Here is a 22911-nt window from a genome sequence, read left to right on the forward strand (position 1 = left end):
ACTGTGGTTCACACTGCAAAGTTTTCCCACTGCCATTAATCAATTTAATATTATTTAAAAACTTTTAATGAAAAATTATTACTTTTGCGTATAAAATAAATCAACATATGTATGGTTAAATCTAGATTTTAAAATAAGTGATTTAGAAAAATAATTTATTAATTTGCACGAGCCCCCCTATTACTTAGATATGTAATTGGTAACATAACCATCGATATCAGTTATCGCATGTATCGGTTAAATATTTGTATCATCCCAATTGGCTCCCAAATTTTATTTATCTTACCGGTTTGTTTTGATTTGAAAAAGTCTTTTAAAGCTATTCGTAAGAACTCTGATTTTTAAGTAAAGTTTATGTATTGATTATATCTTTTTATAAAGTCATCAACTTGTTGAATTGCAATGTCATAGTAATGGTCTTTGAAGGGTCACTGGAATTTCATCTTTATCCATGGCGACCAATATGAACACTTATCAGCTCATTAGATTTTTGTATAAACTAAGGACTACTAGTGCATCTTAGCGCGTGGTTACTGTACTGCCTCTGCACATCAGCACCTTAAACACGGACAGTGTTTACCTTTTTGTGTGTCGCTTTCGGCGCGTAAAACCATTTTTAATTGCTTGCTCCACTGTCACTTTTCTTCGACCGCGCAGCCGCTGACATTGTAAAAGTTGTTTGCCATTGTTTTCACTTTGCCAGCGACCACAATTGATGGTCCGTCCGGTCGGGCTTGAATGCCCAAACAGCTCCAAACAAGCCCGCCGCGATGGGAAAACTCTGCGCAGGCGCGTTGATCGGCATTTGGCAAGGAGATGCATCTGCCGCGAAGTCGGTTTAAAATGGGTCAACAGCAGCAGCAGCATCGCAGCAGCAGCAGCAACAACAGCAGCATCACAACAGCAGCATCACAACAGCAGCATCACAACAGCAGCAGCAGCGTAACAGCAACAACTTCATACCGCCCACTCCACTCTTCAAAAATGCCAAAAGATGCATTTAATCCGTGGTTACTGCTTACCTGCTACCTATTAAAATAAAAATAATAATAGACTATGGGAAAAAGTCCCCAAGACTCAGAAAAGTTTGTTCTTAGTAACTCATAAGTTTGAGTCATTGTTATTACACAAAACAATTGAAAAGAAACCTAAAAACATATGTAGTCTCATCTTTTTTAGTACATCTATTCAATGTAAAAATTGCTAGTAATTTTTAAAATTTTCCAAAACTGCACACTTGTCATTATACTAGTTGAATTATTTGCGGAATATCCTAGTAAATAGCTTTAGCTGCATTATTCCAGGGTATCAACAGGTGCTCAACTTGCACCTGTGCTCGCTGCGTCGTTGTTGCTTTTGATTTTGTTGCCGCGACGGCGCAGCTTTTGCTTTTGACACATTTTCGCGGCTGTCTCGTTGCCGCCGACGCTCGAAGTTGTCGTTTATTTTACTTTATTTTATTTTTTTTCAGCTCTGTTTCGTGGTAGTGGGGTTTTTCGTTGTGTGTAGTTTCTCGGCTGGCTCTCTTGGCTGTTGGTTTTGGTTTTGGGCCGGATCGATCGGTTAGTTGCTGACTTTGCGCGGCAGCGAGCGGTTTGCACTGCGATTGCCGAGCAGCTTGTTTTACTATATATCGCTTTTTTTTGAAAAGTGCCACTGCGGTTGCGCATGCGCCTCATCCAAAATCGGTGGCAAGAAATAGGCCTTCAATTGAGTTTTTATATTTTTTAACAGTGAGTGTGCAAAAGTGAAACTGAATTAAAACTGAAAACTGTTCGTTCTAAGTGCATAAGTTTAAAAGTGCTGCTGTGTCTGGAAAGTTGCTGCCACCAACCAAAGAAATTAGGCTCGCCAATAATAGTTTTTGCAAAGAAAGCATTTTTTAAACTATTTTGTAAACCTTTAAAGTGTTTGTTTAAACATTCTGCAGTTACAAGTCGAATCAGAAGTACATATGTTATGTCGTTATTATGAAAGGTTTATTTACATATGTTTTGGGTTGATTTTATAACTTTATACAACTGCTACAAATCAAAAGTTCTTTAGCATTATTCAGAAATGACAAATTAGAATTCTGCTCAAAAATATCTAATTTTATGACAGGTTTTTTTGTGCCTTTTTTGCTGTTGAAGTTGCATTCGTGGTTAATGCTGCCCACAAAAATGGCGCGCAAGTTCAAAAGTGCACACTCATTGAAGATCTGGCAATTCTGCTGCCTTTTATGGCCAACCACGATCGAGAAGTTAATGGGACCTTAAAATGGGTTAAATCATGCACTGCCTGAATTTCAATCGATTTCACTGTGTTATGTGATCAGAATGTTAAAGATGATAAATCTCGCACTTAAGCCCTCGCTTAAAAGCTCTCTTATTCCAATGAATAATTATTGCGCGCTTCGTTTTCAGAGGTCACAGCTTCTGCAAAGACGAAATAGTTTTATGGAAAACGATATATAAAATGAGCTGGTTTTGCTTTAATCACAAAATGTGCGCAAAATGCAGATGTCTGTGGCTTTGACCATGATACGGATCATAAACTGCGTTACGTATACGCCAGGTATACAGTCGTAAACAACATGACTATATACTACATACACAATGGGATGGCCTCTGGGGAACTCTGCTCTGGTGCTTATGGAATGGGAATGGGAATGGAAATGGGAATGGGGATGCCTATAGTGGGCATTGCTGGACGAGAATGGCCATTATGACCAGCCGCCGGTCGGATTAGCGGGCAGCTGTGAAGTGCGACTCGCTCGTTGGATACTCTGCCGCAGAGGCAACCAATTTCCCCTAAACAATAAACAATTGCATAATCCAGGGAGTTTTTGGGTGCCAAAACGTGGCCATGCCATGTGCACACTACTCATTCGCAGCTGGCAGCTGGCTTTTCTGTGTGTGATCAAAACTGGAGCAAATTAACCGAGATTAAGGCCCACAATTAGGGGCCCAATGTGAAAGTTAAGGCAGATCCAAAGATCCGAGGATCCGAACGCCAGTTGGAAACCTGTTGCTTCTTTTTTTATTTTCTGTATTTGGCCGCTGGTGCTGTGGTCGTATTTTATGTGTGTTTTTTTCTCTACTTTTTTCTGCTTTTTTTCTGTTTTTCTTCGCTGTTTGTGGCTCATCTGCAGCCATGGCCACTTTTACTGCACTCCCTCGACGGCGGGTAAAATACGAGAAAAATAGCGATAAACACGGCCAACTTGGCAAGCCGACACTAGCAATACTCTACATGTGGAATTATGAATTTATGAATTTATGAATTTGTTATGAATTTATATGGCTAGCCAAGAAAATGGCTTCTAATATACAATATAGATATAGCTAGAATTGCTTGAACGCTGCATTTTTATTAACTTCTAGTTCTTGTAATAAATGTATTCAAATGTATTACTTTAGCTCCCTCCTTCAAGAACTTTTTTAAAAAATTGTAACGATTAGTTGTGGGTATTACTAACAGACTTTTAAGGAAGTGCCACCACATTAAGCTATATTTAATATCTTAATTTAAAATACAAAAGTGATAATGCAGCAGTAATTTCTGGAAACATGATCTTCGATCTTGAGCTCTAGGGAAAGTATTTAAATTGATGGACCCTCTTGCAGGGTGTTCGAAAAACAAGAGAAAAGCTGGCAGGGGGCTTAGGTTTTGGTTTTAGTTTTGTTTTAGTTTTTGTTTTTGGTTTGGGCCACAATACGCTTCACTGACCTATGCCAAGGCCCCGGAGCAGCTGATGCCGTCTTTTAATGGCTCTGCTCTTTTTGCACTTTTGAACTCGACCACAACTCTCGCCGGCAACAAAAAAAAATTAAAATAAATAAAAACAAAACTAGCGTTGTATGCCGACCAAGTTCAAGTTGGCCAAGTTTCGTTTGGCTTCTGCCTTACCGATTTGGCCGGAAGTCACTTTAAAGATCCATCACGGAATAAGGTAAAAAACCAAAAAAAAAAAGCAATAAAAGAAATTAAACTGAAACCCAGCGCTTTCGTTATGATGATGATCATTGCCATTATCGTTGTCAGCATCTCTGGTTCCCATTAGTCGCTATCAGCGATGAAAACTGTTAGAAATTTCGAGAGCAATTTCATCGCTCATCATTTTTTCAGTTCACTTTGATTTTGATTTGATTTCTTTTCATTTCCGCCGAAGAACTGGGTTTCCATTTCCAGGGAATAAGCTGCCAATGAGTTGACACTTTTTATTGGGTTGACCAGGTTTTAATTGCCAAAAAAGAAAAAGAAAACTGTTTTAAAGAGATTAAAAATTATTTAAAATAAACAAACTGAAATGGTGATAGGAAATACTAAATAAAAATGTGATAAAACCTATGCTAACCCGTTTGGACTCTTTTTGTGTGACTAAGAAACGACTCTATCGAAATAGAACTGGGGCTCAGTAGCACCTTAAAAATATAAATGTATAATTAGCACTTCAGGAAATATTTTTTTAGTTAGCAAATGAAATGAAATGGTTTCCTGATTTTAGGTTTGCCCCACACAAAGGTGGATGTCTCTGTGAGTATTCTAATTTGAAAATTACTTGCACTTGTTTTTTGTACAATTTTTTATGGCTCACAGCGTGTTCTTGCTTTTAATTGCTCAAAAGCCATTTGAAATCTGACCTACGCAAACCTCGAAGTTTGCTCTCAATTTTTGTTGCTGTTCGTTAGAAGCAATTAAAACCAAACCAGAAGATGTATGCAAATTAAATAGAAACTCCGGTCAGTTGCAGCCAATTGTAGGAATACCATTTGTATATAAAAATCACCGTGAATATAAAAAACCAAGTGATAGTCGCGTAATTCCGGAACTTCAAAGTCTTACAATTACTCTGTTTGAACCACTTTGGAGCTGCGATTTTCCGCTGCAGATTCGTTTTGACCACATTTTTGTCTTGCTGTTTGCATTTTCGTTTTGACCACATTTCTGTCTTAACTGTTTGCATTTTCGTTTAGCATTGAACTAACCGGTGATCAGTCGCCAACTGCTCCACTTGACACACATGAGTAGGAAAAATGAAGTCTGTTATTTTGCGACTAAATTGTAAATGTTTTCCACGGGTTTTGCATACTTGTGAGCTTCTTATTTGAATTTTAGTTTGTATCTTCGAGTTTATTTTCGCATCATCTTCGATTTGGCAGCAATAAAATGTCCAAGAGGGTTATGCAATTTCTTTCGGTGTGTTTAAGCCTCGTTTTCTTGGAGTGGGTGGAGTCGTAGTTTCACGCAAGGTCCATTGCCACACACGCCACTTATTTGGTTTTATATTTTTTGTGGCCCGGCATCGTCATCTTATTTATTGGCTGTATGCATACACTGGCCATTGAAATCTCACGAAATCGGCGGCCAATGGAATCACTTTCACTTTGCTCACCTACAGGGCCGCCTCTCCAAAAAAAAAACAAAAAAAATCACCGCTCTTGGCCGAAAAACTTGCGTAAACTTTCGTGGTTTCGTGGCTTCCAAACAAAATGTATGTTTACGCGATGACAAAAAGAAAATATTACAAAAAGCTAAAAAAGCAACAATAATAGTAATAACAATAAATGAGCGGAGGGGGGCAGGGGAAAAAAAGGTGTTATGGGGGACATTTTGGCAGCTTTATTAGCAGGTTTGCGGTGCGTGTGTTTAGGCCATTCGCCAGTCAGGTGAGTTGAAAAAAAATAGGAGAAAAAGGGGCTTTCTACCTTCGCTGGTTCAACGGCTCGCTTTTAAGCTAAGGTCAAGGGACAACTAACCCCTGACCTTCAGACTAAGAGCCATGAGGTCAGCTGAGATTGCAAAAGGCTCGCAATAGATTGGCGATTAGCAATTGCAAGCAATAATAATAGCTCAACATTAGGCGTTCAACGCATATGAATGCTTTGATTTATCAACTAATCAACAATGCCAAATTGAATATACATACATACCACTTTAATGCAGTTCAATACACTGCGCTAAAAGCAAGTGAATTTTGAATGGAAAAGCGATTAGTGGCAATCTGTATGCCCATGCCCACCTGCCCACCTGTCCACTTACGAGTAATTGGCCAAATGTTTGTCAATCCGTCCGGTCAACCGCACTGCCACAATGATAGACCATTGTTCATCAACGCTGCGTATACGTAATGTGTGTGTGTGTGTGTGTGTGTTGCACGTATACGCCCCGTTGACTGCCAGTTAATGGCTGGGCGTGGCCGATTCTTGGCCAGCTCTTGCCCTGATGCAATACATGACTTCCATTCAACTGGGCGGCAAAGTATTGCGGGTATAAAGTAGAGAGGCGCGTGTCGTCACTCCCCATTGTTTTGGATTGCCGATTGCCTCCGATCCTCTCGCTTCTCTATTTTCCCAGGAGGGGTGGGGGGTGGGTAACTGGGAACGAGGTCACCTGAGTCGCCGGTTTTGGCACCTGCCACAGCAGTTCCGTCCGCAATGCTGGGAACCTGGCCAAGCGTTCTCTGCAACTTTTACACATGAACAATATATATGATATGATATAATTTAATACACCCACTGCACAGTCATCTAATGAAAATGTAATTTATAAAATTTATAACAAAAACACTGGAAATGCAAAAAAAAATACTGAAAAAAATACTAAAAAACTGTTGAGCACCTCGTTGCTTAGGTAATAAGTATGAGAAGCGCATAGAAGGGCGTGCACAAAATTTGAATTTAACGGCCAACTTACTTTCACCCACAGTTTATTTTAATCTTTCTTTTTTCGAAAATAACAGTCGTAAATGGTGCTGTTTGTTGTCAAATGTATTGCGAATGCCTTTGAAAATGTTTTTAGGACCAGCAACCAGCAGCCTAGGAAATTAAAGAAAATTAACTAGAAATTAATAAGTTATAAGCTGTATTGCTAAATGGCTATGTACACTAACCGAATGGAAGATATTACATTTGTGCCAGGCACTACTTGTCTGCGGTGAAAGAGGTCTTGAATTATTCAAAAACGTTTGGCGACGCCTTCAACCTTTGACACGCACACCCTTGACCCTTGCAACCCTATCCTTGTTGGCATTGGTATTGGTAGACCAGCGCGAACTTCTCCGGCTTATAAATTAAAGACTAATCACAGTGAATTGCCTCTTTCTCTCTTTCGCCCTGGGAAACAGTTGGTTGGACACGGTGCCGCTTGTTTTTTTGGGTAGCGACTCAGTCCAGCCGGCGATGCCTTAGTGGCAGCTCCTCCAGATCGAAAGAAGGATACAACACGCGCCACACCAAGATGCCCTATAACCTATGGCTGCGACGGCGCCTCCAGCTGCTCGCATCGCTGCTATTCTGCGGCCTCCTGGGCTATTTGACCTCGGAGGCGGTGGCCAAGCCCACGTTGTCCTTCAGTTTGCCGCAGGGCCTCCAAGGATTCCCCTCGTTCCAGTCCTTCACCCAGCAAATCATCGAGCAGCGCAGCGCGCGTCAAATGAAGACGTATAGGTAAGTGGTAGTCTAATCGAAAAATATAGCCAAATTATAGGGATAACTTAGAGGATTTGAGGGAATTATAGAGAATTATAGGAAATTTTAGGTAATGCTAGAGAATTTAAGGGAACTTTGCACCCCTAACGCGCCGTTTAGATTAAAACCATGAGAAGCGCATATAAAGGCGCTCTTACTGAAGCTAGTTTACCAGATGAAGATGCGACTGTGAGTGGTCATCCGTGCCATCCGGCTAGGGTATTAGCAGTCAGCCTACGAACGGCTTGAAGCTTTCCGTCGTCCACAGAGTCCATTGCCATGGACATCACGTATACGCACGGTCGGCCGCCTGGCCATGTGCCCATAATCGCCACACGGAGCGAGCTATCACTCAAATCTCAAGTCAACGCGCACAACGCACAGTTGGAAAATTGTTTATCTACTTATAATTGGATGTAACACTTTGGCATGCCAATCGAAGAAATTTTGAGCATTTCACCGAATTAATATACATTTTTGTGAATCAGATTTATGTATTTTATTTATGTTTTCAATTATTGGAAATATTTTCATACAACTTATACTCTCTTTTTTGGCAGTGGAAAGCGGGTGAGCAACGACTCCCTCATCATGATATACTATCACGATCTGACCATTGCCGTAACGGAGCTGGGTCCCCAGAAGTTGTTACTCGGCTGCGAGCTGATCGAGATCTAGTAAGTACACTCATTACCAAACATAAAGTAAGAGAAATGATTAATTATATTTAGCGAAAAATGCAAATATCGAATAAGGGTTTCGAACTTTATATGGCTGATTTCGAGGTTTTGCGGAAGTAGTTTTTTGTTTGACTTACGTGAACAGCTGATCAGAGTATCCACTGCATATGCCCTGAATATTTGATCAGGCACACGACAAATCACGTTCATAACAAATCAATATGCACGACTGTTATACAACAAATATTTTTATATTATATATATCAAATATTGTTATATTACATATAGCAGATATTATTGTATTATATGTAGCAAATATTATTATATTATATGTAGCAAATATAATAAATATGGCAAATATTAGTTGCCAACCATTGTACATACTCTTAGCTGGATGCTGTGAGAATCGCATAGAAGGGCTTACTAACTTTTCGCATCAATTTCCCCCCCAAAAACTCAGCAACGACAAGGAGGGCAAGATTCTGCTGGAGGGCCTGTCGCACTACAATCGCCCGCTGGAAATCAAGTTCGACGAGATGCTGAAGCTAATGGATCAGTGCGAGCACGTGGATAAGCTGACCTACGCCTCCCGTCACAAATCCCAGCTGGATGGCGGCGAACGGAGCAGCAGTGGAGGCGGCGATTCTGCGGCAACAGGTGGTGCCAACGATGGAGTGGCCCTCAAGCTGGCCACCAATATCTTTCCGCGCAGCCCCTTCTCCTTGTTGAGTGGCATCATACCAGGTGAGGTGGTCATATCTCAAGATGTCAAGATGTTCCATTTATTATTATGATCCTCTTTACAGGCACAAAATGGTGCGGCACTGGCGACATCGCAGATACGTACAGCGACCTGGGCAGCGAAATGGCCATGGATCGATGCTGTCGCCAACACGATCTCTGTCCCATCAAGATCCGTGCTTACCAGAACAAATACGAACTGATGAACGATTCGCTGTACACAAAGTGAGTGGTAAAACATTGCTTACTGCACATATCACAGACACAATCCATTTCCATTCGGCGTAGATCCCATTGCATCTGCGACGATATGCTGTTCTCCTGCCTGAAGATGACCAACACCTCGGCCTCGCAGCTGATGGGCTCCATCTACTTCAACCTGGTGCAGGTGCCCTGTCTGGACGGGCGGAGCCAGCAGTACAAGTTCCGGGCGGCCAAGGAGGGATTCTGATGCAGGGTAGCCGCCAATCGGGGATTTCGTGGCTCAGTTCATTGTACAGGAGGTGTGAGGAGGGGTTAGAAAGTGAGAGAGAGAGTTGGGAAGTCGCTCTATTTATTGTTTTACAAACGATGACGCCCGCTTTTTATTTTGTCGAATATTCTGTTGGGTTTACAGTTAGCGTTAACGTTATCTAGGATAAGTATAAAGTAGAACTGCAATCTTTGTTATACAAATACGAATATAAATATATATATATAGATGTGTATTTTTAATGGTTTGATTAGCCGTCTTTATTCGTTAACAACGTACACAAAAAAAAAGGGGGTGTGTGTATATGGGACAAGGAAAACACGCACACACTTTTCATTTTGAAATCCCGATGTCATATTTAACTATAATGCTTAACCTTAATCGTTGTCTCTCTCACAATATTGCACTAACAAAACAACGCTCAAAAAAAAAATCAACACACTTTATGTATATATATAAAATTTTGATACGCATTCACGGGAAATTTGCATGTTATTATCGGCAACGACACTGACTAGTCAAGTCTCTTTCTACTACAAATGGGTTGTCTTTGCTGTTCCGCTGTCTTTCGCTGCATTATCGTCGAAGTGGTGTGTCTGGTGTGTGTCTAGGTACTTGGAAGGGTTCTCGTGGCCTAGAAGAGCCTGGTAGAGCCTGGTAGAGCCTAGAAGATGCTGGCCACATTCGGTCCGGGCTGCGAGTTGGTCGGTGTCGGCTGTGTGGGCCGGTCGATGTCCTGGTAGCTCCGCTGCTGGCTGGTTGGGAAGACCGATCCCGTCGGCAATGTGCCGCCCCTCGTGTTGAACTCCTTGTAGAGCAGCGCCACGCTCACCGGTCGCAGTATCAGATTGATGATGCTAAACGCCACGGCCCAGCCATCTAAAACATGGATGGTAAATAATCAGATATTAGTACTGCATCGTAAAGGATCGATTTTGTATTCGGTGTAGCGATAAGACCGGTCTGGATGACTTACTCATAATACCGAAATGAAGAGAGATGCTGACTATATCAAAAAAAATGCTAGAAGCGTTGATGACGAGCGCCTGCAAAGAGATACGAAATGAAACATCATGAGTGTGGGAGGGAGTGATAGTGGTTGGTTTAGAGCATTCAGCATTCGTATAAACACACTGATGAAATTGTGCTAACAACTTAGTATGCTCATCTTAGGAAAAGCAAGCAGCCTTTTAGGCTCTTCAAGTAATAAAATACAAGCTCAGTATGTGTGTTTGAAAAATGTTGTAGAGTAAGACAAAGGCGTGGATATTGAGTTTTAAATAATTTACATATGCTTAGGATACACGTGTCCCACGACACACGTGTCCCAATTCTGTAAATAATACGTTGGCCAACCTAAATGGCCAACATATGCTACAATTCAAGCAACCCAGTATGCCCGATTCTTGAGTATTCAGTACTGAGTTTCACAATTTACATGCTTGAAATTAAATAAATTATGTTCATTGATTTTTCCTTTACAGTTTGGCCAGGATTACCAACTGGGCTGGCCAGGAATTTGACATCGAGTTGAGTTCAACTGTTTGCTTGACTGACTAAGAGGCGTTGCTAATGGCTTTCGAGGAAGCCAAACAAAACAAGCTGCGAATCCTCGTTAAATGGGCATCGTAATGCCCGATTTCTATACAATATGTATGTTATACTGCTGAGGGAATCGCGTGTGGCAAGTCCTTCAAGGCGGTGAAATGGAGTAAAGGTGGTAACTTCGACTGGCGGGATTAGATGGAAGTAGTTGGTAGTAGTTGGGAGTAGTTGGGAGTAGCTGGGTGCTGAGGTGGCCGCCTTTCGCTGGACGTGGTCACTTTTCGGACGGCCTAAGGTCAAAGTTGAGCCATTCGCCCTCTTTACGTACGGCTAACTCATCTATTAATACCAGCATTTCCCCAACTTCACACGCAATTTGCCAACGAAACAGGACTTCGATGTGGATTCATTACACTAAAAATGTTTAGATTTCGCGAGTGTATATATTAACATACAATGTCATGAATAAAAAGTGCCATGAAAAAGTGCAATAACCTTTACTTTGTTGGCAAAACCCAAATGGAACTACTATTCATTATGCCAGTTTTTCGCTGTGTACATTCGACTTAAGTCCACTTTCATTAGCATACCTCCACGCGTTCAGATTGGGATTTGGTTCCGTTTTGCTTTTATTATTTTGGCCATGCCACCTGACGGCTCGAATTCACTCACACACTCGCGGGCTGGAAGGCAGATTAAAGATCGGGGCCGCGGGGAACCAGTTATGGCTCAGTTAGTCCATAAATTGATTGGCCATAATGCCGCCGCAACTTTTGGCATTCGCCGAAAGCAAAATATAAAGCTTTTCTGTCAGTGCATAAATACTATATATATGACAAAGTCCCAATTGTAAATCACTTTGGGCAAGAACAAAGGCATTGCCACTTGGATAACCCAACTGTGCTATCTTATCGTCAGCAGCAGCGCTTTTTAAATATTTAAATATATATGCCTGTCTCCCATTCGCCACTTTTATCATAACTTTGTGTTTATTGCTGAAACAAAAGTAGTTCTCTTGAGCAATTTGTATGAATTCAGTGAGTGCATCATCATCATCGCAATCAATCGTTGTTTTCATTGTTTTAATCTTGATTTCCTCGCTGGCACCTGATGCTGAGATGTCGAACTATTTTAGTGAGAACATTTGTTATTTATATTTCGCATGAGTATGCTAATTCCCTATTGGCGCTTTTTTGAACAAACCGGTTTCGAACGATTTAGCAAATTCCGCGTTGATATCGATGTAATTCGTCTAGCAGTTGATTAAAATCTCAGCACTAAAATCCAATGGCAAATTATAGGCGTCTATATTGAAGTGATTGGATGAACGCAGTGCATCATAAATGCACTCATCTGTATTAGAGGCCTATCAACAATACTCACAAATGACTCACAAAAAGCGATGAATAGAAAGCTATTTCATATACGTAACCAAAGTCGTAAGTACGAATGCAATTGTACGAATGTGAACATGGTGAATTATAAATCAGTTTTGCTAGACATTCTCTAAAAAGACCTAGCTATTGAAACCATTCACAAACGACTTAATTGAAGAGCCTCCTCAATTGGGAAAATCATAAAACCTGCTCTTATCAATCGCACTTACCGTTTGGATCGCCTCGATGGAGTCCTTGCTGTGCATCGACCAGAACATGGCGATCAGGAATAGAAAGTTGTAGAACTCATACGCCCCGTGGCCCCAACTGCCCAGCATGGCATTCGAGATGAAGAAGAAGTGCACAAAGGCCACAAGCTGCAAGATGTAGAGATAAAAAGGGAACAAATATGAGAAAATGCAGAAGGGGCAACTATATATATGTATGGGTATCTGGTTATCTGGTTATCTGGTTAGCACATAAGCATAATCATAAGCGGTTTAGTGCCAAGTGAAGCCCCACGAATCTGGCGGCGAAGTTGCCAATTGCAGTCACTGGCATCGTATCGGTTGTCATTTGCGGTTAACTACTTGGGGTGCTAATCAGCCAGCGACTGGCCATTAACCCATGGAGGCCCAACAAGTGAGAGTCGTACAGCCGCGGCAACCGCAATAGCAACCCAGGTATCTCTCAGTTTTTCTAGCTAAAATGGTCATAAAGCCATAAGAATGACGATTTTGAGCAGCTAATTACTTATGCTAACGTTTCCTATCACTTTTTGACGGATTTAGAGAAAAACAAATTTTTCCCAATTTTCGCATTTTTTGTAAGGGGTAACATCATAAAAATTTTCAAAAAAAATTTAAAAAAAAAAACATTTTTTTTTGAAAACACGGTTTGATGGGAAATTTAATTACGAGCTTAACAAGGTATGACATTCCATATTTGAACCACTATTTCGAATGCTGTGATAAAAATACTGATAATTATTTACGCAAAAAAAAGGAAAATCGATTTTCGCCAAAATTTCAATATTTACGATTGGTATTTTATTTATAACTCGGCTAAAAATGGCCACAAAGCGAAAAGAAACACAGTTTTTTACTCCTGATTACCAATACTAACCAACCAAATCACTTTTTGACCGACTCTGTTAAAATAATTTTTGGCCATTTTTTCGCATTTTTTGTAAGGGCATACGTAGCATCATCAAAATTTACAAAAAAAGTGAAAATTATTGAATTTTTTTTTGAAAACACAGTTCGATTAGAAATTTAATTACGAGCTCAACGAGGTATGACATTCCATATTTGCACAACTATTTCGAATGCTGTGATAAAAATACTGATAATTATTTACGCAAAAAAAACATAAAATCGATTTTCGCCAAAATTTAATATTTACGATTGGCATTTTCGGTATAATTTGGCTAAAAATTGTCAGAAAGTGAATAGAATTACATTTTTGAACTCCTAATTACCAATACTAACCATCCAAATCACTTTTTGACCGACTCTGTTAAAATAATTTTTGGCAAAATTTTCGCATTTTTTGTGAGGGGTAACATCATCAAAAATTGCAAAAAATGTGAAAATTATAGAATTTTTTTTTGAAAACACAGTTCGATTGGAAATTAAATTACGAGCTCAACGAGGTATGACATTCCATATTCAGACAATTATTTAAAAAGTTTTGGCCAAAAAACTGTGTTTTTTATGACAGAAATTACAATATTTATTCTTAGGCAGAAAATATATATGCCGATTATAAATGCATATACCTTTAATGCAAAATAAGCATCCAAACACATGTATGTAAGTATATTATATCCAACTCTAAATAATGTTTTTATCTACTTTCCATGTCTTTATTCTCCAGAAAGCAAATATGAATGTTCCATACGCCCAGTTTCATTTTTCTGACCGCTTCCGTAAAATTCTTTATCTGTTTTGTTTATTTGTGCCACACAGCGAGTTGAGCCGCCTACCGCTATTATTCTGACCGCAGCTGTACCATATGTTATCTATTTACCATGCCTATTGCTGCCTCGACAAATAAATGAGACTTTTTCATGTGCATGCGATTACTATGACCGCTTCTGTACCATAATTATCCACAATTTTTTATCTTTTTCTTGTTTTGTTGGTCAAATGTCATAAATTTTCCAAGTCGCCCACTGCTCTGTTTTTATGGCTGCCAGTGTTTGCCGGCTGAGGGTTGGGAGACGGGGGGAAGTGCAGTGCACTGCTTGCTGGATGCTGTAGTGCATCAGCGGCATTTCGTCTCCCGCATCGCATGCACTGCTTGCTTACCTTCACACGCACAAAAGGCGATCCCATTAACTCGTTGAGGTCGGTCATGATGATGATGTTGCTCTCCTGCTCCTGCTCCTTCTCACTCGCACTCAGATGCAGTTATCTCTCACTCCCACTCCTTCTGCTGCCCCACGCGGCGCAGACAACAACAATGAAACACAGACAAAAAAAAAGTCGCACAGCTGTTTTGTTATTTTCGTGTGCAACAATTTGCTGAAATCGTTCCACTTTGCGTCTATTTTCACTTGCAATTCACTTTCAATTGGTGCTAAAAGCGCAATTGTCTCCCTGTGTGAGTGTATCTGTGTGCGCCTGTGTGTGTATGTGTGTGTGTGTGCGCACTTGTTGGTCTTCCTTCGTTCTCCAATTGTTGTTGTTATTGTTGTTGCCGCGGTATTTGGCAATCGCTGTTTTTTGCTGCTTTCGCACGGGGGCGTCAACAATAAAGAGCGAACAACGTTTGGTCACAGCTCCACCGCAACAACTATCAGCTAACCGGAAAAAATTGTGTTTTCTTGTAATCCAGCACGCAGTCGACCGCACAGCAACACGACCAATTGCAATTTAAATTAAAATTGGGTTGTGTGGGCCAGTGTGACCCTTCGCTGTTTCGCTATATATGCCAGCAATCGTTTCGGTGTGTCTGCGCGATATATACCAAAATTCATCGGCATACCAAATAATACCAAAACGTTGTATTTCAGATTATCTGCGATCTCCAATGTGTGCGTGTGGGTGTGTGTGCGTGCTTGCGTGTGTGTATGTGTGCGTGAGCCGCTGATAACGCAGCTGATCGTGCGATTCCACAGAGAGTTTTCGATTTGATCTGAGGAGTGCGCGAACGCAGAGCATGGCCAGCAATTCCAACCAGTCCCAGCAGTCAACCAGGATCACCAGCGACATGGTCAACCAGCTGCAGCCGTCGTCGCAGGAAACGAAGGTCAGTGCCAGCACTCGAATCTCACGCACCTGCGACATAACCTTGATCGCATTGTCACACGGCGAGATCTCAGTGGGCTTCATGTTGCTCATACACATACATATGTATCTGTATCTGCATCTGTATATGTTTGTGAACTGAAACGTATCTGTTTGCAGGTGGCGGCGATTCCCAGTGAGCCCCAGTGGCGTTCGCCACAGCTGATGATCGTCTTCGAGGACGGGGATATGCACTCAGCACGCCAGCAGTTGCTCCAGTCGCTGCAGAATCCCTTTGCCGTGGGCTCGGTGGCCACTCTGCTGCTGCAGGAGAGCATTGCCGATCAGTTTTTGGGCCTTGTGGCCCAGGACCTGCGTCCATTGTCCCAGGAGGTGTCCAAGCATCCGGCGTACATCAACGCGCTGGCCAAGATCGATCAGCTGAAGGCCAAGGCGGTGCAGGGAGACAGCCTCAAGGCAGGGGAATCGCCCATCTTGGTGCACGACTGTGTGCACAGCTATCTGGGAAGTGGAGCCACGGGTGTTGTAACCGTTCATACTTTTCGCACAGCCAAGGAGGCCGGCGAGCTGGCCAAAAGGGATCCCCTGCCTTATGGCCAAGTTAGCCTGTGGAACGAGAAGCTGGGCTGCGCCTACGAGCTGATACCACGACTGCCGAGCGATATTGTGGCCATTAACTGCTTCAATCCGGACGTGGAACCCATCAAGGACTCCTTTGCTGCCGACCGCAACGATGTCCTTTTGGTCAAGAACTATCACTATGAATCCCTGGTGGTGAGCGGCAAACGGAGGATCATCGTGTTTCCCGTGGGCACCATCTTTGGCAACTAAAGTCTTGCAGTTCTGGACTTCTGGGCGATCAGGAACGAAACACATCCAGGTGCTTTTTCAGCCATACTTTGAAATACCTCTCTAAGCATTTTACCTGTAGCTTCGGGGCCTTTTTAACAGTTCATTTGGAATTAGATCTAGTTATACTACTAAAGTGGCTTATTTTTCTTAGAAACTATCTGTTTTTGAAAGCAATTAAGTTGCCATCATAATATCCTTATATTCCAACTGAATTGCCAGAAGGTCCTTGAGTCTGAATTGTTTTTTATACTCTGTCAATAATTGTCCACTGAAAAATCCGTTGCCTACTTTTGTGCATCTGTGGGAATTTGGGGTAGGTCTACGAGTTTCAGGATGCAACAGGCATTTCTGCGGGACATGCGCAAGTGGGGCTCCAGAAATAGAAATCCTGCAAAGCATTTGAAAAGGAAGCAGTTAAAGGGCACACTCATACACTTTGGGTCAAAATAATAGGACCGGTAGACTTCTATTCAGTGAACTTGAAAATCCAATTTATTGGCAAGGAAACCATTTAAGTGATAAACAATGGTGCCTCCCTTAAAATCGACATTAAAAAGTTGTTATTACATAAAAGACGAACTGTTTATGATTTCAGTGATACATTTTTAAAAGAACAAGGTACGCAGCAATCGATCAACTTAACCCTTTATCTTATCAGTTTTATTGTAAACCCAAAACAAATATGGAAAATTTTCCAGTTGTAGATACATATTTTGTGTGGAATTTAGGCTTTTGCTCATTTCTTTTGTTCTCTAATTAGAGCTTGAATTGACTTGCATTAAAAAGCTTTGTTACTAAAACGTTGCTATTGTGTTGGCCAGAGTTGTATGAGTGTGTGTGTGTGTATTGGCAACTACTTGGCCTTTCTCTCCTCATTGTTGTTGTAGTCAAGATTTTAGTACATATTCCCTATTTGATTTCGACTATCAGGAATTTTGATTTCTGTTATTGTTTTCATTTCTTTACAAATAGTAATCATTCATTGCGAGCAAATACACCATTACGCAGTTGATTGTGTGTGTGTGTTCGAATGCGGGTGTGTGTGGCAAATAAAGTAACTGTAACTAAACAAAGATAGTATACTTACGTTAGTTCACAACAATACATTTCGCACTGCACTCTCTTCTCGCACACCGCCCCCTTTCTCTTCGCACCTCTCTCTATTGTACTCTCTCTCGCCCACTCTCTTTCGTTCTTGCATCCCCTTCTGTGACGTAGCGCCGCACCATTCATGCTCCACTTTCACACACGGGAGAGAGCGAGAACGCCAAAGAGCCAGCCATTAGAGAGAGAGCGCGCACTGTGGTGACTCCAACTGCAGGGGCGCAACAGAAGGGGTGACCACCCCTACCCCCTCTTAAGCTCTTAAAAAGACTTAAGATTCAGCTAAGATTCTATCAGCTTCTTTCTTTCACCAGAAGGTATCTTCTTCTCCGCTAAGGAACCCCCTTGCGATTCTGGCTACGCCCCTGCAACCCCTCTTGTGGTTAGAAGCAACGTTTGCTGGCGCTGCCTTTTGCTTGGGATTTGTTGTTGCGCTGTCCGTTGCCCGTTGCCATTTGCCAGTCCGTCAGTCTGCGCTGGTTCCCGCTGGCGAGGTGAGGTGTCCGCTCGCGCTGCCGCTCCCGCTCCCATTCCCGCTCGCTCCGTCTCTTTTGCTGGCCAAGAAAACCGCTTCCGCCACTGGCGCTGGCGCTGGCGATACAAATACAATACAATTACCAACAGCTGCCTGCCGCTCCGGCAGAGAAAATGCGCTGGCAGTCGCAGCTCCAAACGCTCAAAAGACGCTCCAGAAACGCTCCAACATCTGCAATCCGCATCCACGCAACATAGAGCGCCACGATGCCACCGCACAAATGGACGGACGAGTCGCGGGATGCCTCGTGCTACTACGAGGATGCGGCCGCATCCCGCCTCCGCCGGCCATCCACCTCCTCCAACTCCTCGAACTCGGCGGACCGCTCCGACGACGAGGCGGACGACGAACGGGAGGCGTTTTGCTCCGGCGAACGACCGCTAATCCGCTCCAGCGGCGCTGCGGAGGGTGAGTACCTACAAGATACAAGATACACAGATGGGGAAAGATGTTTACTAAGATATAGCATATGTACATAGGTAGATACTCGCATTACAAGATACGTTTAACTTTATTTATTTAAATAGTATTATTTCTGCTTCGCATTGTTTTCCACTTACGTTAATTTGTATGTCCTGGGTCGGAACTTTCATCAGATATAAACAACCTGTATGAAACAGCAGTGCTCAACTGAAAGATACTTTCCAATATGGTAAAAGTTTTGCATTTCTCACAATTCCCCTAATTTTATTTTAGAATCAGTTTCACTTATGGGTGTACATGATTTGAAGGTTCACTTAAATAACTGAATATTTTATTTTTCAATTTGTTAGAATTCTCATTACAATCTAATGTTAAATATTATAAGTCTTAAATATTCCATTAACTCATCAAAGCTAAAGCCAAGTTTCTATACTTTTGTAATACTATTTAATACTATTGCATAAAAAGTTTATAAGTTTATAATATTGGGAAACTGTAAAATAACTCGAGTATTACAAATTCGTATAAGTTGACTAATAGCCAAGCTCCGGTTTTCATTTCGCACGTTTCTCTGATACAGTCACCTATGCCTATGTATAATTTATTCGCAAAGGGCCAGAACTACGTCTTCTTTAAATATACTGACTTTAAGCAACATTTGTCAGAACTTTTTAAAACAGTACACATCTGCTTTTCAAATGGAACGGAGCGCATACAACTCTTCTGATGGTATCAGATCGTTTAATTTTGAAATACTTTCAATTTATATAAAGATCGTTGAATTTAGAAATATTTTTAATTTACATAATTCGCTTGAAAAAATATCTGATAAGAAATGAAATTCCCTTGGCAAAGCATCTTACATGAGAATTTTCAAGAGTATAAAACGCGATTATTAGTTTCAACTGTGACACGATATCATTTTGCATGGCATATAGGGATTTTCCTTATCGGGAACTGCGAGAACTTTTAAGTAAATCCGGAACTGATATCGTTGTTACGCCTCCCAATCCAAACATTACTAACCTCTCCTTTCTCTCCCCGCGCAGAAAACCATGGCTGTGGCCCAAAGACGCGTCACATATTCGGATTGATGGGCTTCCTGGGATTCGCGGTGGTCTACGCGATGCGGGTCAATCTGTCGGTGGCCATTGTGGCCATGGTGAACCAAACGGCCATTCCGCACAGCAACGCATCGGTGATTGATACGGACACATGTCCACTGCCGGCGCCCCATCACAATGGCAGTGATCCCAATCCGCAGAAGGAGGGCGAGTTTGTGTGGGACGAGGCCACGCAGGGATTGGTGCTCGGCAGCTTCTTCTACGGCTATGTGCTAACCCAGGTCCCCGGCGGACGGATGGCCGAGCTGTATGGCGGTAAGAAGATCTACGGCTATGGAGTGTTAATCACGGCGATCTTTACGCTCATTACCCCACTGGCCGCCCACTGGGATCTGCCGCTGCTGGTCCTCGTCCGCATCCTGGAGGGAATGGGCGAGGGCGTCACCTATCCAGCTATGCACGCTATGCTGGCCCATTGGATACCGCCGCTGGAGAGGAACAAGTTCGCTGCCATCGTCTATGCGGGCTCCAATATTGGCACAGTCATTTCCATGCCTTTGGCCGGATGGCTGTGCTCCCTGGACTTCCTGGGTGGCTGGCCATCGGCGTTTTACATCTTCGGGCTGCTGGGCATTCTGTGGTTCATCGCCTGGATGTACTTGGTGTACGACAAGCCCAGCGATCATCCGAGGATCTCAGTTACGGAGCGAGAGTACATCGAACGGAGTCTACACGTACAGAGGCTGATAAATCAGGATATAGCGGAGCCCGAGGAAGAGGAGGAGGGACAAGATGATGTCAATCTGAGGAGGCCGTCGGAGGAGCCGATACCCTGGTCATCGCTGCTCACATCCGTGCCGCTGTGGGCCATCCTGTTGACCCAATGCGGCCAGGGTTGGGCCTTCTACACGCAGCTCACCGAGCTGCCCACCTACATGAGCAACATCCTCCACTTTGACATCCAGTCGAATGCTCTGCTGAATGCGGTGCCGTATCTAACCGCCTGGTTCGTGGGCATCGCCTGCTCCGCTCTGGCGGATTGGATGCTGGCCAGGCGCTACATCTCCCTGCTGAACTCCTACAAGCTGTGGAATACGGTGGCATCGGTGGTGCCCTCGCTGGGCCTGATTGGCATCATCTATGTGGGCTGCGATTGGGTGTGGGTCACCTTCATGCTGGCCGGCGTGGGCTCATTCGGTGGAGCTGTCTATGCTGGCAACCAAATGAATCACATTGCGCTCAGTCCGCGGTATGCGGGCACCATGTACGGCATTACCAATTCGGCGGCAAATATCTGTGGCTTCCTGGCTCCGTATGTCATTGGGCTGATTATCAATCATCGCGAAACGCTGACCCAGTGGCATTTGGTCTTCTGGCTGGCGGCTGGCTTGAATATAGCCGGTAACTTCATCTACCTGATCTTCGCCAGCGCCGAGGAGCAGAGCTGGTCAAAGACACCACCCACACGCAGCTCACGATCCCAGCGCGCTTGAAGCAAGCATAACTATACGCTATTTTAGCTAGATCTTAAGCATTTGTGATAATTCCGATATATACACATATATCCTACATATATATATTTGGGCTCGATGTTTTCCGGATGCAAGAATGTGTGGCTTCCAAAAAAAAAAAAAACGAAACGAAACGAAACGAAACTAGTGCTACCAAATCGGAATGGGAAATCGAAAGGATGTTAACTGTTTCAGTGTATTATATATAGTACGTGTATCGTCCTTTTATATGGACTTTTGTTTTGCTAGGCGTCTTTTTTGTAAACAAGTATACCAATACCAACAACATATATATTTATATATCTATGATATACACGCTCGAAGGCACGTAGATCTATTGAAATAAACAGCACAAACATATCGAACTGTGGCACATTACCTGATTCAAGCGTTTTACTCTTTCACTGGCAGGTGGTTTTCCTGGATCTCACTAAATTCACTGTCTCATTAAGAAAATATTTCTTTATTTATTTATTTTACACAGCTATTGGAGAGCCTAACATTTTGAAAACACTTTTAGGCTTTTCACAGTTTTGTTGGCTGCAAAAGAGTTGCATAGTTTTAGGGGCGAACTCTCCATGTAAAATCTTTGCAAACAAATAATTGAGGTATATAAAAAGTATTGTAAAATCTGATAATGCTATAAGTGTTTGGTTTAAACGTTTAATAAATGTTTAAGCAATTTTTAGCAACTATTTTTATCTATCAGCTTTAGATTTGACAGCTTTAGATTTTAGTTTTGTACGCATGTATCTTTTCCAAGCTTTATATTACATTCACAATTTTAAGTTTGCATTTTAATGATTCTTTATATTATAATTTAGAAGTACGAAGAAGCACTGCCCCTCGTTCTATTATCAATATTCACCAGGATAAATTGTTGCTTTTTGTTGTACTAATGTTTCACTTTTTGAATTATTTTTCTAAACTTAAAACCTAAACTTAATTGATGTGCATCCGACTTTATGCAGTTTCAGATTCAGACTCGGTTTCGTCGTGATTATCGTGGCACAGTTGTGTCCGTCCTGTCCGTCCGCGAAATCTGTCCGTCCGTTGACGTGAGGCGTTTGTGGCTGGGCTGCCACGCCCCCTTGGCCACCGTACACACCTGCCCGCAAAATACTTGCCCCTAAAAATAAAAAAAAATATGGGGGGCATTAATAATGGGCAAGTGACATTGCAGTTTTTGTGTCGCAGTCTCTCACGCGGTTTTGTTTGTATTTTGCGCTTTGTCTTATTGTCAATTTTCTCCTCATTACATAACAATCTACGTCGTCGTCCCCCAACCCCCTTCCTTTTTTCCCCCCCTCGCTCAGCGATCTTAGTTCCCCCGTGAACTTCGCAGGGCCATAAAAACATAGCCGCAAAATTCAAGTGAAAATATTTTGGCGCCGCTGTTACAACAGCGAACCTCTCTCTTCCATACACTGCGAAAAATTGATAGTTTTTAATCTAATAAGAATAGACTGATACTTAAGAATAGTAACATGCATGTGTCATAGCATAATTTAGTTGCAAGTGCCACTTTGTTTTGGACACACGATACAAAAATTGTGCTGCAGTATAGTTGATTAATATTATTTTCTCTCAGTGCACACTCACCTGCGCTCATTTGGCCGTGCGTTTGCGTTTTTAATTAACGGTAGTTTCTTCTATTGCCACACGAAAGATTGCAAATGAAGTAATTATAAAAAAGAGATAAAAACATTTGAGATGAGGAAAGACGGCGTGGAAAATAAAAGTTGAAATGTTACGACCAACATTCGGTTCAATTTCATCCGTGCGATCTTCCCGTGCGTTTCGGTTTTTCCTTGCCAAGAAATGCGTTCATGGTCAAAATGTCAGGCCGTGACGCAAGCGCAAACAGCAAACAGTAAACAGTAAACAGTAAACAGCAACAGCA

General features: G+C 42.2%; 4 protein-coding genes and 1 long non-coding RNA gene across 5 annotated transcripts; 4 read left to right on the top strand and 1 right to left on the bottom strand.

Annotated features, from left to right (window-relative positions):
• The first annotated feature begins 253 nt into the window (after window positions 1–253).
• Window positions 254–1085, top strand: LOC120456136. The gene is made up of 2 exons (XR_005616816.1): window positions 254–325; window positions 382–1085. It is a non-coding gene; the product is annotated as an uncharacterized LOC120456136 (long non-coding RNA).
• A 482-nt stretch (window positions 1086–1567) lies between these two features.
• On the top strand, window positions 1568–9425 carry LOC120456134. Its single transcript, XM_039642762.2, has 6 exons — window positions 1568–1733; window positions 7109–7430; window positions 8012–8128; window positions 8592–8875; window positions 8938–9097; window positions 9161–9425. Exons 2-6 carry the CDS (start codon window positions 7222–7224, stop codon window positions 9321–9323), a joined length of 933 nt encoding a protein of 310 aa, XP_039498696.1. The 5' UTR covers window positions 1568–1733; window positions 7109–7221; the 3' UTR covers window positions 9324–9425.
• A 150-nt stretch (window positions 9426–9575) lies between these two features.
• LOC120456135 (type-1 angiotensin II receptor-associated protein) lies at window positions 9576–15153 on the bottom strand. Its single transcript, XM_039642763.2, has 4 exons — window positions 14578–15153; window positions 12496–12642; window positions 10321–10390; window positions 9576–10223 (listed from the first exon to the last, which is right to left on the bottom strand). Exons 1-4 carry the CDS (start codon window positions 14623–14625, stop codon window positions 10009–10011), a joined length of 480 nt encoding a protein of 159 aa, XP_039498697.1. The 5' UTR covers window positions 14626–15153; the 3' UTR covers window positions 9576–10008.
• Window positions 15154–15324: 171 nt separating this feature from the next.
• LOC120455809 lies at window positions 15325–16647 on the top strand. The gene is made up of 2 exons (XM_039642270.1): window positions 15325–15520; window positions 15679–16647. The coding sequence occupies exons 1-2, from the start codon at window positions 15431–15433 to the stop codon at window positions 16348–16350; spliced, it is 762 nt and encodes a 253-aa protein (XP_039498204.1). The 5' UTR covers window positions 15325–15430; the 3' UTR covers window positions 16351–16647.
• A 1160-nt stretch (window positions 16648–17807) lies between these two features.
• Window positions 17808–21391, top strand: LOC120455808 (putative inorganic phosphate cotransporter). The gene is made up of 2 exons (XM_039642268.2): window positions 17808–18418; window positions 19483–21391. The coding sequence occupies exons 1-2, from the start codon at window positions 18217–18219 to the stop codon at window positions 20988–20990; spliced, it is 1710 nt and encodes a 569-aa protein (XP_039498202.1). The 5' UTR covers window positions 17808–18216; the 3' UTR covers window positions 20991–21391.
• The last annotated feature ends 1520 nt before the right edge of the window (window positions 21392–22911 follow it).

The sequence above is a fragment of the Drosophila santomea genome, chromosome X (assembly GCF_016746245.2).
Source record: "Drosophila santomea strain STO CAGO 1482 chromosome X, Prin_Dsan_1.1, whole genome shotgun sequence".
Lineage (NCBI taxonomy): Eukaryota > Metazoa > Arthropoda > Insecta > Diptera > Drosophilidae > Drosophila > Drosophila santomea.

Coding starts and splice junctions, on each gene's coding strand:
- LOC120456134 (XM_039642762.2), top strand. CDS start 7,222: ATGCCCTATAACCTATGGCTGCGACGGCGCCTCCAGCTGCTCGCATCG. Junction 7,431..8,011: donor CGTCAAATGAAGACGTATAG/GTAAGTGGTAGT, acceptor CTTTTTTGGCAG/TGGAAAGCGGGTGAGCAACG. Junction 8,129..8,591: donor TGCGAGCTGATCGAGATCTA/GTAAGTACACTC, acceptor CCAAAAACTCAG/CAACGACAAGGAGGGCAAGA.
- LOC120456135 (XM_039642763.2), bottom strand. CDS start 14,625: ATGACCGACCTCAACGAGTTAATGGGATCGCCTTTTGTGCGTGTGAAG. Junction 12,643..14,577: donor CGCCTTTTGTGCGTGTGAAG/GTAAGCAAGCAG, acceptor TACATCTTGCAG/CTTGTGGCCTTTGTGCACTT. Junction 10,224..10,320: donor TCTTCATTTCGGTATTATGA/GTAAGTCATCCA, acceptor TCCATGTTTTAG/ATGGCTGGGCCGTGGCGTTT.
- LOC120455809 (XM_039642270.1), top strand. CDS start 15,431: ATGGCCAGCAATTCCAACCAGTCCCAGCAGTCAACCAGGATCACCAGC. Junction 15,521..15,678: donor CGTCGTCGCAGGAAACGAAG/GTCAGTGCCAGC, acceptor ATCTGTTTGCAG/GTGGCGGCGATTCCCAGTGA.
- LOC120455808 (XM_039642268.2), top strand. CDS start 18,217: ATGCCACCGCACAAATGGACGGACGAGTCGCGGGATGCCTCGTGCTAC. Junction 18,419..19,482: donor CTCCAGCGGCGCTGCGGAGG/GTGAGTACCTAC, acceptor CTCCCCGCGCAG/AAAACCATGGCTGTGGCCCA.